The following is a 19585-nucleotide window of genomic DNA, read 5'->3' as shown; positions in this document are numbered from 1 at the left end:
TACATTTAAAAACTTGTTTTTGCAGGGGTGGAAGCCCCCGAACCCTCCCATCCCCATTACTTACACATATCAAGTCTGTGGATGATTCATGTTGGAAAAATCCCAAAATCCCTGGAAGACTGCAGAATTGATCTTTTAGGATACAAGCTGATATTCGTGCACTTGTAATCACACATAAGAGTGTTAATTGATCACTTATGTTTCAGAAACAAGAGTGGTACCCATCTGTCAAAGGTCATCAGTGAGCAGCATTAGAATTTACAGATAAACTGATGCCATTTATTGGACCAATAAAGGTTTTACAATACAGACTCTTGGATGTGGCTATTATTTTTCTTATATTTATAGGTTTCTACATACTCCCATCACATGTTACATTCTTAGTAGAACTTCTCTCTTCTCTTATGTTGTGTTCCAGAAACACCACTCTTTTGGTAGACAACAGTTTTGAGATTTGCACTTTAGAATGCTCCCTTCCTCCTGTTGCCTCTGAGTCAGTTTCTCTGCTTTTATTGAATTTTCTTCCTATATGTCATAAAGGTAGTTGCCCTGACCATACAGACATTTATTTTGTTTATTTTATTTTATTTTATTTTATTTATTTATCTGTTTAAAGGTGAAATCCTTACAATAAGCATGTACAAATTTTAAAAAGAATAAATAACTAAAAAACAAAGTACTTAAAAGTAAAGTCCAGATCTTTATTGCTTCAGATGATGAAACTAATTGGGACATTTAAACATTGAATGTAGAGATGTCTGCTTAGCTCACAATAAACCTTTCCTAAAAGAAGGAATTAATGAAATCTCATGCATTCCTAAAAAACAAAAAATACCACAAGCCCAATCCTGAGTTACTAATATGTTCCAACAAACATGGGTAACATAAGAGAAGGAGATCCTGGGTGATGCATGTAACTGAGTCCTTACAACAGTCAGCACCTCTGCAGCTGAGAACCTATTTTACAGGTACAGAGATCCTCAGTAACTCTTTTAAATATGTAAGTTGAAGATCACATAGTGCATGTAAGGCAACAATCTTAAATCTTAAATACATATTTGGCCAGATCCAACAACAGTCCGGTTCCTCAATCATAGGTGTAATATGATTTGATTTGTATGTACCAGTTAACAGCCTGGAAATGGAGTTCTGCACCAGTGGGGTGGGGTGCAAATCACTATCAGAACTCGCAGGTAAAGAGCACCATAGTAGACAAGATAAAACACAATAGAGCATTTATTACAATCCCAAGGTCTAAAGATGGCATACAGAATTTGATCTAGGCAATATTCTCCCAATGGAAGTAAGATAATTTAGTGAAAACCAACACCTGGTCCCTATCAGTCTGTCATCAAGAACAGTACCCATATCACAAATGGAAGGAGGATACATTCCAAATGATTTATACCATTAATAATTAATGGTGACATAGCTCTCATTCCCTTAGCATAAACAATCTGGACAAAAATACAAATAATGAGGAGAGAGAGTCCCAAAAATATGGACACATTTTAAATATCGCTCTTATAAACTTGCAAAGTTGCTAGAATAAAAGGTTTTGTGTTACCATGCAGTTTCTGAAGGAGATGAAGTCTGAAACTCAAACGCCTTGTCATTATTTAGTGAATTCAATCTTCACTTATTTGCCACAAAAATATAGAAAACCACAAATTTTGAGGAACAGACCAAAAATATGAGGGAAAATCTGGACATTCTCCAAAAACCTAGACAGCTGAGAAGTATAGAGCAGAGAAATATTTGACTGATGGAAAATAGCATGAATCAGCATTGCCATAGTGTCAGCTCACTTATGTTCCAGTTGAGAACACTTATCCAATCCGAGATGGAATCCAAGCACTCTTCTTGTAATGAAAACTGAGGTTGATTTTCTTAAAAACTGATGGGTAGAGTTGAAATATTGATGGTGTGGAAATGATAAAAAATATCTCCCTTACCCCTGTTTTCACTTAGTGACAATATTTACACAATGAGCAACAATGAAGACAAAACTGAACCATGTGATGCACACTCCAGCAGATAGTAGCCAGAGCAATTTACATCTGATATCATCTGCAGATGACAGCCAGATACAGTGCACACAAACTAGTCCAAAACCATAATAGACAACCCACTGTGCACCTGCAGGTATTCCGTCAGGATCTTGTGATCTGCAGTGTCACAAGTCATAGGCAGATCAAGAAGGATCAAGGCTAAATGCTTTTTTATATCCATTTCATGAGTACTTTCCTTGAACTTTCACCATAAGGAGGTCACTTACTACTTGAATGAGTGCAATCTCTTTAATGTGAATCGATTTAAATCCAGACTGATGTAGATCTAATAAATCATGATTAAATGTACGGGATGGTAGCTATCACCTGACAATAAACTAATAAGCTATAGCCTTCATGATGCGACCACCAACACTGTCACCTACCATGCAAAGTACTAATCTGCACTGTGTGATAGGTAACACGATTCAGAAACATGCAAATTAGTCCATAATGAGGTCTTTTCTCATCGCGGATAATGTGTTCCTGAATCACCAAATACTGACACATGGCAACTTGGCTTTATTACAATGGGCCTTATGGCCCACTCTAGGGATCTTAATGAATCCCTGGGATGGTTAAATTTAATAATCTAATTTTTAAATAATATGGATATTTCATTTTAAAATGTTTCTGTAGTAGGACAACCATATGATTGCTATTATTCCCAAACAATAATAATAGTAATACTAAAGGAAGTATCTTAATCTGAATGAATTTCACTGATTTTATTGTAATGAGACTGTTCACCATTTGGGCATATTTATTGCTTTTGTTACAGAAAATATTAGTGCTTCTTGTAGTTGCCTGATAATAATTGTTTACTCTCTTTAGGTTTTCTACAGTTCTATTTTTAATAGTCTGATAACATATTGCACATTTTTAGGTTACAGTAACCATTGTACATTTATACTCACCCTACTAACATAACTGAACTCTCAAACGTTGAGTTTTCATATACAAAATCCCTGTTTTATCAGTTTTGTGAATGTGCTCTTTCCTCACCCTTCCACTTTCTTCTGCATATCTTGCAGTCACACCTTGCATATGCTGCACTTCTTCCATTCAGTTTTTCTTCCATTTTTTTCCCCAGAGTCACCCCTTTCAATTTATTTGTTAACATTTTGCTTTACTTTACACCATAGCTCTCTAACTCTTTGAGCAAAAATATGGACACACCATAAATAATGGGGGGGGGGGGGGGACAAAAGACCAAAAATAAGGACAAATTTTAAATATTGCTCTTACAAACTTAGAAAGTTGATAGAATAAAATGTTTTGCATTAGCATGAATTTTCTAAAGGGCATGAAGTCTGAATCTCATATATGTGTCATTATATTCTGACTTCAGTCCTCAAAGATTTGATGATGATTTGGCAGAAAACCACAATTTTAAGAGTAACAGGCCAAACATATGAGGCAAAAATCTGGACATTCTGTGAAAATCTGTACAGTTGAGAGGTATGCCTTACACTTTTAAAGACAATTCTTTATTTTGATATATGTATCCTATGTTTAACAAAAGGGAAGTTGTTTTTTTTTTCTTTTTTATGTGCTTATTTATCTATTATTAACTGAATAAAAATAAATAAAACACAAAACGCTTAGATTAGCACATTAGTACTGAATACTAAACACAAGAACTCACCTGTTGAAAACATTCTAATAAACCAAAAAAAAAGCAGGTGATAACATTTTGATAAAAGAATAACATTAGCAGTGAGGAAACCTTTGAAGTTAATTTAAATCAGACATATGTGGGGATTCAGAATGATACCCAGTGCTCACGGTAAGGACTGAAGAGAAAAAGCCCTGTTTCAGCAATTTGTAGCATTACAATTCATTGACACATAAGCTGCAATGAGGAAGGACATCATAACTGGCTAATCTGCATGTCTGTTAACTGGATTAAATATAAATCAATATTTTCCTCTGATAGTTAACATTGGCAGTCCATACATTGCTGTAGTAAATGCACCGCCATACACTCTCTCACACAACTGCATACTCAGAGTGAAACACACACACACACACACACACACACACACACACACACACACACACACACACACACACACACACACACACACACACACACACACACACATCTCATACCTTCCCTGAGTTAATAGAATGTCCCCGATGTCTCTTCTCAGGACATGTCCCTGCCCTTGTAAAGGATATATCCTTAGAGTCAGTTCATAATGCCAGAAATTAGAATTGTAATTCCTATTATACAGCTGTTGCTCTATTAACATTTTTAAGCGATTCAGAAAAGTAGTTTAAATTATCTGGTGAAGCGTCCCCCACTGCCTCTCATAACTCATGGACTGTTGTGAGCTTTAGTTCTTATACATTTTACATTATAAATAAAACACACCTGTGCTAGCAGTTTAGTTGGTGTAGTGGGTTAATGCTTATGGCCTCTGTATTGAAGGACATGGTTTGAATTGTTTTTCCTTTGTATTCAGTTGGCACATGTTTTTACAGGCTTATTTAATATTTCAGTGTTTCCTTGGTGTCTAGTGGTATTGCAGAGGACTAACAGTCCTGTGCCTTTATGTTTAACTATGTAGAGTATCTTTAGTGTCCAATTTTCCATATCAACTACACTATCCTTTTTTTTTTTTTTTTTTTTTTTTGTTAACTTCCTCTGAGACACAGTATGAAGAGTATCACTACTGTCCAGTATTCCTCCCCTAAGTACCATTAAGGTATGATGTACTGAGTGGTTTCCCCTTGGTGGCTATTGTTCCTCCAGAGTCTATGTGCTGTAAAGGCGTGATATTTAAGATTTCTCCATGGTATCTAGTGTTTCACTCCTGACCTACATATTTTTTATGTGCTATTAAGGCGCAGTGAGTTATCCCCTAAGTCTAGTGTTCCTCACCAAAAAAACACACATCATGTGTAAGCGCTGTTAAGGCAAGATAATATAAGGTTATCCCTGGTGTCTAGTGGTTTCCTCCCACCAATCCACAAAATGAGAACCGACTGGTGGCAAAACCACATTCTGAGACTGGATGCTAAAAAATGTGTAACCATACTTTTTAGTAAATCAGATATCCCTGCAAATTATAATATTGATAGCACATCCCTAAAATAGACCCAGTGGTGAGGGACCTAGAACCACAGATAGATAGTAACCAAAACTTTGACCACCAGGAAGCTATGGTAGTGAGGAAATCTTTCTGTGAGGCTCCACTTCTAAGTAAAGGCATGGTCACGATCAAAGACAGTGAGAGTGTCATTGTACTTGGCCGTCATCAGATCCATAATTAAATACAGGGGAGAGCACATGACTAATCAGTGAATGTCTCTTACTGGAATGCCTCATTATCCCCTAGCATGGCTACTGAGACAGCCTGGGACGGCTGTCTCTGAATGTGGGAATATTATCACAAGGAGTTCACATTGTGGACACTTTGCAGTAACCTTTCTGAGTTTGCACCGTAATATCTCATAGTAACAATTCTTCCAGCTTGTCTGTACAACCTCTGGGGTTCAGAAACATTTTCTGTGTTATGGTAAGTAAATAATTTCACAAAATGAGCAGTAACACTGAGGGTTCTGGCAATTCAGAGATATACTGAGCATAGGCAGGTTAGCCTAGGAAATTGCAAGGCCTGCATAGTAAACTTATGATAGCATAATGAAATGGTAATGAACACTCACTGCACCAGTTCCTAGAGGCCCTGTTACAGCATGGGGAGCATAAGTGGTTTCCACTTGCCACAGAGGAGAAAGTCAACACTGTGTGGGCTTTCTATGACATAGCCTGTTTCCCTGAAGTACTGCGGCCATAAACTGCCTTCACATTGCAATAATAGCCCCAGAGAGGGACCAGGAAGATGGAATAGTAACTGCAGTGGTTAGCACTCCATCATCTGCCATATGGCATGTAACAAAGATGCTGTAATATACAATGCTTCCGCAGGCCATCCAGGCAGTACCCTCGACTCCCACATAAAGCACACATGCAGTATATTAACTGTCTGTGCTGAGTGATTTAATCAAGAGATATTTTACTGGCGATGCTGGATATGACATGGAGCTGTGACTAATGACACCTATCAGAAATCCCCAGACCATGGCAAAGAATGGCTACAATTATGCCCCATCACAAACCCAGGTCATCACTGAATGTGCATTTGCCTGCTGAAAACGTGCTTATAGTCTCTGGATGTATCTGGTTGGGTACCACGCAGTAAGATATTCTCATAACATCATTGAAGACAGCCAGTTAAAACAGGGCAGACACTTTCTGGAAGATCCCAGAGACCAAGCAGTACAGGAAGAACCTAATGAAGTGCCTATAAAAAGTAGCTAACTGGTCTGGCTATAGTGGAAGAATATGTCAGGTAAAGGTGGGTGTAGAATGCTGAGGCACTGGCTAAGAAGCAATAGCTGTTTCATAAGTATGGGCCAGAATAAAGCAGTATAGAGTAAACGAAAAGTGATGTATGCAAATCTTCACCCAGACTGTGCTATTCCATGCACAGAATGGTAAAATTGCACATCAGATATGGGCTATCCAATTAGCAAAGAGTGCAGGGGACAGTTATCACCATATGTAGGGTTATGTAGGACCACAGTGCCAAATATCATCCTTGAGCAATTGTGTGCAGGCTGGCTTGGGTGCCAGCAGCTTTCTAGGTTGCTGTAACACAGGGGCCTGTGGTGCATGGCATGTGCTGAAAAAGTGAACTTGCATGACCACAAAAGGCTTGCCATAGTGCTCTGTACTTCAGCACAATGAATGACTATGGCTTCCAAACCACCAAGTTTGGTAGTGCTACGCAATGGTGCAGCAGTTGGAGGAGGGTACTTGTATTTACTCCATAGAGACCACTGGGAGTGCCTGAATGGGGACTCTTATGAAGATCCCCAATATAAAGTGGATGCCTGGCACAGTCTTTTCAGGTAGATGTCTGAGGCCATGGTTGTACCCCACTCTAATGAACAGTGTAGGCACAATTTTGACAACCCGAGGAGGCACCATTCTATCCTTCTTAGCTGCTGGAAGAAGAGGTGAGAGAAAGTACACCAAAGATGTATTATTGTAAGTACGTGACTGAATGATTTGAATATGCAACTTCATTTTTTTTCTTTTTGCATCTCGCTAGGCTGTAATGGGGAGCAGACATTTCTAGTGGAGGCAGTCGGTATGCTTTTTTTAGGAGAAGGGATACGTATTGCTTCTTAGAATTCATTAACTCTAGGTGCATGTTGTATGTGCAGCTGCTACAAATTAGCACAGTGCTGGGTTGTGGCAATGTAAAAGTTGCTGCCTATCGTGAGGTTTCCTCTGCATGCTAGTTATTGAACATATATGGGCTTATGAATATGTCACATATAATTCTGCATATAAGAATTATGTGTGCCCTTTGCAGGTTGTTGTTGTTATACATGCTGTTTATAAAATATTACTGAGATTGCATGTACTATGCCAGAGTTATGATGTATCACCCTGGTAAATATGGTCTTTGTAGACACAACATAGCTCATGCTCAAATGTCCCACAGCACATTCTGCACACACATCAGTGACAGCTGCATGTTACACCACTATTCTGCCACCACATAATACTATAGGGCCGGTAGTAAAGTTCAAGTAGGCAGTGGTTGGCAATGGGCCATTATGTAAATGTAACTGCTTGACTGTTATGTAGCTATTTGATTTTATGGTTAATATATGCCATATGTCACTCTCATGCCTATATATTTTCCCTCTTCCCTCCCTTCCTTAGTCTTCATCCTTCTTTAAAAAAATGCATTATTTACTTTTTTATTTTATTTTTTGACATTTTTGTTTACATTTTCCGCAGCATTTATCACAGTTGTGCCAATGATATTGACCTGGTATCCAGCTCCCCATCAGTCCCAGCCATCCTCTATGTCCATTCCCCATGGATCAACACCAACACGGAGCTGGCAGGAGGACAGTTTGTCATTTCTAGAGGTGCCTCACAGGACAGGACTGCCATTGATCCCCCTGATGGCAATGCCAGGGGTGAGCAGTATGTTACCCACAGCGAGTTGGAGGAGATGACTGGAAAGTTGATACACCAGTGACAGGAAGCTTGCTTTGGGCAGCACTGCTTCTCATTTTATCACCTCTATAAGTGGGGTCCAATGGGAAGGGTAATCTAGGTGCTGTCTAATTTACACCTGGGTATAACACAGGAACAGTGATTCAGAAGGCCACATCCACAATAACCCCCATCCTGGTGATCCCCCTCCTTGTGTGTCATTGCCTTCCCTTATTTGGTGTTCAGTCTTCCACATCATCAGTGCCCTTTCTAAATACACCTATAATTCCACTCTCCTCCAACCCTCAATGTCATCACCTCCCTTGTTGGTCTTTGTCTCTGTTTTATGTTTGTGTGAGTAGGCCCCCACTGAAATGTTGGCGCTCATAATGCTGAGTGCCAACAGAACAAAACCAAAAAGGTGGAACATACTCCCGTTCATGTGAATCAGAGCTCTTCCATAAGCCTATTCAAATACAATTTGGACCAATGGATAGAAAATTGCAAACTCACATGTGGCCCTTATTAGAGAGGGGCAGTTTGTTGATGCCCTAAGGCACAGGCATATACCAAAGCTATTCTGGCCTATGGGCATTGAAAATTGTGAAAATTGGAGCCTGAATGACTAGGCTTAAAAAGGCTCTAGGGCCATTAGCTAGTAACCTCCATTGATCCTATGATTATCTAATCTTAAGGTCAAAAATCCAGTTAAAAAGCAAATCTCAAAAGTCGTTCTTCTCCCTTAAACTTCGTTTTTGCAGGGGGGCAAGCACCAACACCCCCAAACTTATATATATATATATATATATATATATATATATATATATATATATATATATATATATATATATATATATATATATATATATATATATATATATATATATATCTACCAACACTTGGTATATAAAGTTAATTTTTTGGTAGTTCAGTCTGCATGTTTAATATAATTACAATATGTATGCTTTGCATGTAAATTTTACCATCTTAACTTACTTATTCCTTCCCTTACCTCCTTTGTCAGTTTCCTTTTCCAAAATACGAAAAAAAAAATTGGACACCTGTCCCAAAAAGAAAAAAAAAATAAATAAATAAATAAATAAATAAATAAATAAATCAGTATACCCTTCCTCTGCCTCCTTACTCCCATTCTTACCTTTCCTGTTCCCCTTATGTGTGTTCCTCTGCTTCTGACCCCTTTTTCTTTCTGTCCAATGTATCCTATTCTACCTGTTTTTGTGATCAAAAAACATAACAACATTATGGTAGGCCCTTTAATGTGGCTCACTCCTTTTAGTCCGTAGCATTCACATCCCTGGACAACCAATTACTTACAGCTGAAAGTAACAGACATTGCAATGTACTATGAGCTTTCATAGCTTCTGATGCTACGTCAAGCACGGAATAAATATAAACACAGAAAGCAATATAAAAGTATCACTGTTAAAGGTATTAGTCAGACATCACTGACTTGGCAGTCAAAGTATCTATGAGTTTATTAACACCTAGACTGACACTAGTGATTCAGTGCTTCTGCTGAATTAATGGGCTGTCAGTAGCCCTTTTGACACTCATATAAGTGGTGCACATCTGTTCTGGTTTTGTGGCCGTCAAATCACAGTGAGAAGCAACGTCTCTCAGGCAGAAAAAGATAACTTAAAGATAAATAAAACTTCACTATGAAGGATAATGATCTGTTTGCAATGTTTCTAGCATCATCCCTGTAAGGCAGCAAGTATGAGTTGTGTATATTTCGTTTTAGAGCCCTTCTATAAGAGTTCGCAGGCATCAATGTGAAATTAATAAGGTTTTGACACAGGTGGTTTCTACTAGTATTACACCTGATTAGCACTTACAAATTGTGACTTTCCATATTACTGTAGTTGGCAGTCTTAATCTCTTCACAACTGTTTATGGGTGATTTTATCTTATAACTCAACAAAATTAGTATGATCTTAGTAATACGCCCTTCCTGGTAAACTATAATGTTTTGCCAGACACAAATAATGAAACTGAAGTTAGCCCTTTCCTCCCCACCACATATTAAAAAAGTATAAATCCCTTCTACAGTTAAATGTCTAGAAAAGAATATGTGAAAATAAACTAATGAGAAACTTACCAAGGCCTAAGCAAGAAACTCGAAGTCCTGATTTTCCAAGATTCCTAGAAATAAAAACAATTGCATTATTTGTAAGAAGAAGAAGAAGAAGAAAATCTTGTCATTATATAGCTAGAAAAAGATCTCTTTCTTTTACTCCAGTACCCTACCTTAAGTAAATAATTATCTTTATAGCAGTGCCAATTAAAATGCCTATAGCATACAGTTACTATCTTAGCTGATCACACATGTTTCGGCCATGGGGTTCCCCTCCTACTAATTGCATAACCAGGATTTATTTTCATCCCCAGTCTTTGATTCCCTAATGGTAATACTAGAAGGCTTATAGGCCCAGTCTTGCCTTCTGATTGTTCCTGCTTGATCAGTGCCTACTCTGGTAAACAAATGCAATAAAATAAATAAAGAAATAAAGAAAATAGATGTAATATACTAATCATTTTGATATCCAGTTGCAGCTTTTTTGTCTTAGATGCCAGTTGTGCTGTAAGGCAGATAGTCAGAAAGCTCTTTACAACAATTATTTATAAATGGCAAATGCAGTCTAGACTCCCTGCAACATTAATAGCAAGTCTTTTTAATCACAAAGTGCTTTTTATTTATATTTTATTAATTTGTTGTACAAATGCTCATTAAGAGTGTGTGTGCATAGCCACCACTTTGAGACATACCAAGCATGTATTTGCATATGAGTGACTTGTCCATGGTTTTCATTCTTTGTCAAGTACTGCAGAGAGTGTGAGTCATATCATAAGGGATAAACTTTTAATTGGTATGATATGCAATAAGTATTCCAAACTAGCACAGCATTTCAGTGATATCCTACGTCTGGCTCTATATATACCATGGTTTACTTTTTTCACTACATATTATTTTGCCTTTGCAGCTTCAAACTACTTGGCAAGAGCATTAGTGAGGTTTGCAAAAGCTCTACAAGAAGTTCTGGATATTTATTGCCTGTGCACGCATTCAGTGCATCTAACATGCTGCATACCTTAGCACTTATGATGAAGTTTACAGTGACTTTGTACCTGCTTTAGTTTCTAAGTTAATTGGCTTGGAATACTGTGAACAGTACTTCTATAAGTGGAACAGTTTAAATGATGTATTATAAATAGTGATGTAGTAGGAAGAAAATATGTTTTTGTGACATAATCAAGATAGTGAAATATTTTTACCACTATGCTGGCTTAGTTGAGTTCTAATTGTACAACATATATGTGTCCAGGTGCTGGATTAATACATTTAACTCGCAAGGGTGATGGATAACTTGCCAAATAATTTCACATATTTTAACACCCCTACTATTTAAAATGACAACATAATCAACAGTAAAATAGCAAGTTATTTTAATTCTGTCCTTAACATCAATGTCTGTGAAGTACTGATTTTGCTTCAGTTTTAATAAACCACAATGAAAATTACTAGTTATTTTCATCATGCTGTTTAACTTATTATAAAAGGTGACGGCCATGATGAAAGCTCCATCATATTAAAAACATGAAAACAAGTCAAACTAAACAACATAAAATGTCAGAACTGAAATTAATATAGACAAAATATATCAGAAAAGATCAGTATTTCTACAACTAGTTTAAAAGCATAAAATTGTACTTCCAAGATAACATCTTGTAAGAATTTTCTTTTAATTTATTTATGTGGCTTTTAATTCGACAAGCACTCAAGTGTTCTAAAACAGATCTTTCCCACTGTGAGAGTGAGCACACGTGTATACACACACACACACACACACACACACACACACACACACACACACACACACACACACATCTCTAGTTCACACGATCAAATTTTTAAAATAATGAACTTCATATGGTGATCGACCTTTTTAAAAGTCAAATTGTTAGTACTGAGCTCATAGTACAATGGGGACTGAGAAATTTGCTCTTTTCCCCAACGTAGAACGATCTTGGAGTTGGTATATATAATTAACAAGGGGTGGGGGGTGCACCTGCAAAAACACTGCGGTCTTAATTTGCTTTTGACTTTTTAAAACATCAATCATACTGTCTTGACCATATGAACTTTAAAGTTTAAAAATGTCATCATGTGAACTAGACCCAGGCAATATCTATATATATATATATATATATATATATATATATATAAAGAGAGAGAGAGAGAGAGAGAGATGATATATATATATATATATATATATATATATATATATATATATATATAATAAAAAAAGGTCATTTAAACAACCATTCAATAAAAACTGTAAGAAAATGTAAGCAAAAAACAGCCAAGCTAGAGTTTTCACTGTGTGTGATACCTTAAACCTGTAATGGAGGCCCATGTGATATATGCAAATGAACCTTTAAGGATATCAAGTGTTTCGGCTACATGGCTTCTGAATGTCCATGACTTTTTTCCCTTTTTACATTTTTATGGTTACATTCAGGCCAAGAAAGCCAAACCCCACTAGCTTTGGACATGTATGTTTTGGCCTTTTTATTGACTTCATCAACACAGCATAATTGCTATACTATTCACAAAGGTACAAAACTATAATTAGTCATTTATTTATTCTTTGTTGACTGGGTTAGTCCCACTAGGCTGGTAGCCTCTTTTCAGGGGAACCCGCAATGGTATTTATACTACTAGAGGAAATTTGACCAAGGCATTGGGGAATGTACCCTACTCTTTTCGATAGGTGCCATGGGATTTTACATCCACCTGAACTACCACCAACTCAAGCAAATGGGGTCTTGGTGTAATGTCATATCTGAACAATGGCACACTCAGAAGTGTAGCACCTCAACACCCCTTATGCTGCACTGCAGTGTCAGCAACAATCTACCTGGTGTGGAAATAGAACACACAGCCTTCTTCACCAAAGGTGAGTGTGCTATGTGTTGTATCACTGACGCTGATTAAAATAGACTACCCTGGGATTTGAACCAAGACATAGGAGAACAACAGTCACTTTGCCATACTCCTTAACCAGAGCAGCTACGAGATGGATTGTCTACAAGCTCTTTCTTTTTACAGCATCTGTTAGAGGTGTAATCTGACTTATCACCATAATGTTTATTAGAGGTGTAACCTGACTCATCACCGTAATGTTTATTAGAGGTGCAATCTGACTTATCACCGTAATGTTTATTAGAGGTGTAATCTGACTTATCACCGTAATGTTTATTAGAGGTGCAATCTGACTTATCACCGTAATGTTTATTAGAGGTGCAATCTGACTTATCACCGTAATGTTTATTAGAGGTGTAATCTGACTTATCACTGTAATGTTCTATTAGAGGTGTAATCTGATTTATCACCGTAATGTTTATTAGAGGTGTAACCTGACTCATCACCGTAATGTTTATATAGAGGTGTAATCTGACTTATCACCGTAATGTTTATTAGAGGTGTAATCTGACTTATCACCGTAATGTTTATTAGAGGTGTAATCTGACTTATCACCGTAATGTTTATTAGAGGTGCAATCTGACTTATCACCGTAATGTTTATTAGAGGTGTAATCTGACTTATCACCGTAATGTTTATTAGAGGTGCAATCTGACTTATCACCGTAATGTTTATTAGAGGTGTAATCTGACTTATCACCGTAATGTTTATTAGAGGTGCAATCTGACTTATCACCGTAATGTTTATTAGAGGTGCAATCTGACTTATCACCGTAATGTTTATTAGAGGTGTAATCTGACTTATCACTGTAATGTTCTATTAGAGGTGTAATCTGACTTATCACCGTAATGTTTATTAGAGGTGTAATCTGACTTATCACCGTAATGTTTATTAGAGGTGTAATCTGATTTATCACCATAATGTTTATTAGAGGTGTAATCTGACTTATCACCGTAATGTTTATTAGAGGTGTAATCTGATTTATCACCATAATGTTTATATAGAGGTGTAATCTGACTTATCACCGTAATGTTTATTAGAGGTGTAATCTGATTTATCACCATAATGTTTATATAGAGGTGTAATCTGACTTATCACCGTAATGTTTATTAGAGGTGTAATCTGACTTATCACTGTAATGTTTATTAGAGGTGTAATCTGACTTATCACCGTAATGTTTATTAGAGGTGTAATCTGACTTATCACCGTAATGTTTATTAGAGGTGTAATCAGACTTATCACCGTAATGTTTATTAGAGGTGTAATCTGACTTATCACCATAATGTTTATTAGAGGTGTAATCTGACTTATCACCGTAATGTTTATTAGAGGTGTAATCTGACTTATCACCGTAATGTTTATTAGAGGTGTAATCTGACGTATCACCGTAATGTTTATATAGAGGTTTATGATTGGTTTGCTGATCATAACCCACTTATTTTGTACTCAATGCATGGATGCCAAGAAATTCACCTTGAGAGCAATTCCCATTTTTTCTGTGTAATTTGCTCCTACCCTTTTCTAAAGCTCCCACTTCCAGATCTTTTATCTCTGTTACTGTAATCACTACTTCTAATATGGATGGTTTAGACTTTGATTTCCATTTATTAGCAATTAATTTTTTTGGCAGCCACCAGAATTAAACTCAGCAAGGCTTTTCTATGTCTATGCAATTCAGATACAACATCACACCTCAAAAAATCATTTCCTTACTTACATCAATTTGCTCCCCCAATATTTCTGACAAAGTAAGGATTCTGCAAGGAATTTTTAAAATCTGACAATTCTTTATGCTCAAAAAATATGTTCCCATTTACCTCCTTCTTCCCCATCATACCTCCAACATCTGCAATCTAGCTGAGGAAGAATCCTATGTAGTCTGTTTGCGGTATAAAATAGCCTATGGAAACACTTCCAAGCAAATTCCTAAATCTTCTAGACTTTGTTGCATATTTGGGAGCCATAAATATCCTCCCATTGTTTCTTTATGAATTTCTTATCCAGTCTCTCTTCTCAATCCTTTCCAACTTCCTCTGATTCCTATATCTATAATGTAATATTTTATATGCTTTACTAATTATCCATGTTTTTAACAGCAGCTTCTCTTCTAGAGTACTAAAAACTCTACCAGTGCTGGTCTTTCACTTAGGACCCACTATTCCTTTCTCTATGCCTGTACTCTGATGTCAATGCTTGACAGGGAAAGTCTGTAGTCCAAATGTATTCTTGGCCTGTTCCCATTTTATTAACCTTCCCTCTTTAATTATTTGCTCCAAGTACCTTGGTTCCTTTGACAGTTTTCTCGAGTAAATTCCAGCCCCCTATTGTCAATTGTCTGAACCACTAATTGTATTCTTCCCTGTCAGTAGAATCTCCTTTCTCCATTCCAGTGTTGGCTTAGTTCTTAGAATACTTTCTGCTACTTTATGAATGTAATAACCTGGATGTCTATTGTTATTCTCCGAAAGGATCTGAATCCAAAATTCCACTCTTTCTTATTTCTTGACCTTCCCACCATTTCATCATCATACCATTTCATTGAATTATAGCTTTGTGCTTGTGATATAGGAGCCTTAACTGTGTAACTCTGAAATATCCCTTCAAATCAGGTAATCCTAAACCACCTTGTTCTATCTTTTTTTTCAGTTGTGGAGTACAGTCACGCACCATACACTAGAATGTTTGTTAAGCATCTCTCCCTGGCTTAAGAAAGATGCATAACAATGTTTGCTGAGCTCTTTTCTGTGCTGCCAATGTGCAGTCTCTCATGAGAACAATCAGAGAGCAGTGGTTGGAATCTGAAGCAGTTATAAAAGCTGAATATATTTCTTGGTTTCTGGAGTTCTTTTTTTGGTGTGAGGCATGTTAAAATACATTGCAACATTTACAGCTGCCACAACATGAGATACATTGTTTCTGGCTTTCAAAGCTGTAAAACACTTTCCACTTCTACAGACTCTCTCATTCTCTCACTCTTTATCTCTATCCCGTTAGAGTAGCCAAAGCTCCGTATACTACAAAGATGTGCCAGCATTATGCGTGTCGTGGCTTTCAAAGACGTAAATAATTTGGCTGTCCTATTAACTGGTAGTAAGCAAGTAGGTAAACCTCTGTGAACTGCAAATAATTAATGATCAGGTCTCTCTAGTCATAATCAAGTAGTTATATTTCCTTGAATTGGATCTCAGGATTTACAGTTCAAGCTTTGTTTTACTCCACATTCAAGGTGAGTTTCATTATATCCATTTTTTGAATGTAGAATTATATAACTATGACTAGAGATCTAATCACAGTCCAATGTGATAATTTTCTGAAAATTAATTCAGCTGTTCAAAAGGTGCATAAGATGAAATTAATCAGAGAAACATTTAATTTGGTTGTAGAAAAAAACAGTTATTTTGTTTGGTACACTGCTGTTGATTTAATCTCTAAATATTTTATCTTTATTAGATGCTGGAATTAATAATTTCAGATCTTTTTTGTGTCCATTAATTTAGTTAGATGTTCAGAGTGTTAATGCAGATATAATGTATTTTGTGCTATAATTTGCACTAAGCACTCTGCTTTATATGTATACTTTACTAAAGTATAACCACATAATAGCAGCTATTTGTTTATTTATTAGCTGAGTATGTTAATATAGCCCAGACAAAGGGTCACTAAGATATAAAAGAAAAATGTAGCAACTTATACAGAGCAGAGCAAAGTACATCAGATTTTACTCTACAAAAAGAAAAAAAATTGCTTTTTAATCTCTGAACATAGATTAAATGAACATTAAAGTTACGTTTATTGCAACAACTAGCTGCTTATTGACTGTTCACATATTCTGAAGAAGTAAATAAAAAACATCTGAACTGTTTATGGTCCCTAAGAACAAATAAAGACTAATATCATGGAGAGGTATAAAAAAGTAAAACGAATAGCATATGCAGTAAAGAATACAGTAAGCACAGAAGCTGGTGGGCTGTCAAATATAAACTAAGGGGAAAGAGGTGATGACCTCAACACAACCACTCAGATCAGTGTTTAAATGACTGCTATGAGATTAAAATGATCTTGAGAGAAGAGCTCTAGAGGCTGTTTTAATTAACATCCAAGATAACCTATAACTCAGCGTGGCTAAGTCTGGCAATATTGTTCTTTATATTGCATGGCCTCTTTTAATAAAATACGAACCTACAAATTTTTAAGATAAAGAAACAGTTACAGAATATGTTAATTTGTGAAACATTGTGACTTATTAACTCCTTACTTGCAAAAAATACCTAAAATTGCATTGTACAGTAATGTATTCACCTCTGCAGTCTCTTATTTCATATATATTTGTTTAATTTGTAAGACTTACACATTCTTTACTGCTACTAAATAATAGTTTTCTGCAGAATTTTATGACCAGCTACACTGGAATAATAAAAAGTCAAAATAACTCTGGTATTTTCACCTCTCCATTGTCTTTGTCTTTATTTTTGTTTTAGTATTATTTAAATATGCACCACCTCCTAATTGTTATTACTTTTTCAATGACCTGCTACATACAAGCCTGCATAGCTGTTTTACTGTATTCATCACAATGTAGACTGATGTCTGTCATAAAATCAGTGTCACAAAGGCAGGTGTACTTCTGCAAGGGAGTAGCCCATTTCACAAGGATCAAACTGACTGAATGTATAATTTATTGCATTTTCCCTCTTTCCAGAGAAGAGGAGCAAACTAAAAGGATGTTTATATTTGTTGGGGAATCCCCCCCCCCCCAATGAGATATAGAGGTCTGCCCAAAACACCTGATGTAGAACATCTGTAAGGGGAAAATCTGATGAGAAGGTTGCTCAAACTGTAATTGTTGATTTAGGTGAAGCTGGCAGTCAGGGATTGGTAGTTTGTGTCCTAATAATTGTAGCTGGAGAAATGGCAGGGAAAAAACAACAGGATTAATACTCACCCCTGAAGGTTATACTATCATGGACATCACCAACCAAGAGATCATTGCAGGTTTTAAATTTCACATAATTTTTTTTTTTTTTTTGGTATACCAGGTAATACAGCAGCCAGTTGAAGAGAGCACCTAGTCTTCAGTTTTGGTCAGAAGTGCCAGAAGATGCTGAAGGCTGAGAGGCTGGAGGTCGAGAGGGGCATGTAGTGACCTAAAAAGGGCATTTTTACTTTTTTCTTCTATTGTTAACTGAAATAAAAGATGCACATATGTGATACTTGTCTAATAGCTGCATATATAGCCAACTATAGTTACATTAAGAATAATTCCATGTAAATTTCATATTAAAATACTAAATGAAACTACTACCTTTCATCACCCCATTCTAAGTGTGAATGGTACATATACTTTCACCTGGACTTTGAGTATACCATTCACAAAGACAGCCTGTGTGCTAAAAACCTGCACGAGTAAATGAAAGGAGGACAAACGTTTTAATAGGCAACATTAAACATTGGCTTCTGTGTGGTATTTTGGCACTGCAACACTTAAACTACATCATGGTGAACAGAACAACTGTAAATGCTACATGGCATGGACTCGATGGCTTCATTCTGTTTTTGGCCATAGTCCAGACAGCCTAGTGTGCACTTTATATTGTGAAAGTGGAGATGTGACTATAGGTTGGCCATTTCCAAATTCAGAATAAAAAGTATACAGTGAGCTGTCAGCACTACAGTCACAAAGAGACTAAAACCAGAATGCATGCTTCTGTTTCCTCTAGCATGTCGTAGCATTTTGGAGACAATAAATACTGGTTTCTCAGCTTGATTAAAAGGACATGCAGACATACACACAGTCATAGACTTTGCTACTTGAATCTGCATTATGAGTCAGACCAACTACTACTTCAGTTGTACTATAATAAAATACAAATTTGCATGTAAACATTTTGGGTTGTAGAACAGTACAGTTGTATACATAAACGTACTATAACAGTAGATGTTCAAATGATCTATGCTGCAGTAGCCTAAGGTATATATTCTGCAAAGCTTCAGGGCATCTTCCATACACCCAAACCATTAGCTTGATCTGAACTAGCTAAAAAGATAGGTTTGGGATCCAAGACCTTCAGAGTTTTCATGCCAACTGAGATAAGGAGGCTGAGCCCTGAGAAAACATTGCTAGGAATAAAAAAAAAATGCCCATGCACTGGCATAAAACACACAAAAAACAAGGGGGTGAAGGGAGGAAACAGCTACTGCAGCAGTGATAATTCTAACATCTAGTTCTATGGAAATTTATTTACACAACTGTACTATATTCTTCATATTGATCATTGCTGCAATAGCCTGACCTGTATGGGTAGATTACCCTAGCTTAGAACAACTGCAACATAGAAGAACAAGGGTAGCATCCCCTGGAGAATGGTCCTAGCAAAACTTGACCTCCACCTGGAGAAGGAATCTGGCTTGTAGTGCTTTGTAAAAGTATGTACAGGGGACCAAGTTTCTGCTTCTAGAATACTGCCAGAATTCAACCCTTTCCAAAAATTCAGGGACGAA

General features: G+C 36.6%; 1 protein-coding gene across 1 annotated transcript in view; it reads right to left on the bottom strand.

Moving 5' to 3' along the window:
* The window catches only part of KCNAB1 (potassium voltage-gated channel subfamily A regulatory beta subunit 1), a 1829051-nt gene that overhangs the window by 1053000 nt on the left and 756466 nt on the right, over nucleotides 1-19585 (bottom strand). The window contains exon 2 of the mRNA XM_044070489.1: nucleotides 10202-10245. Within this exon, the coding sequence (XP_043926424.1) occupies nucleotides 10202-10245 (44 nt within the window). The remainder of the gene's footprint in view (nucleotides 1-10201; nucleotides 10246-19585) is intronic.

This window comes from Protopterus annectens, chromosome 4.part1 (assembly GCF_019279795.1).
Source record: "Protopterus annectens isolate FY-2018-M chromosome 4.part1, PAN1.0, whole genome shotgun sequence".
Taxonomy (NCBI): domain Eukaryota; kingdom Metazoa; phylum Chordata; order Ceratodontiformes; family Protopteridae; genus Protopterus; species Protopterus annectens.
The sequence above is the reverse complement of the archived record's forward strand: the minus strand, read 5'-3'. Positions and strand labels throughout refer to the sequence as shown.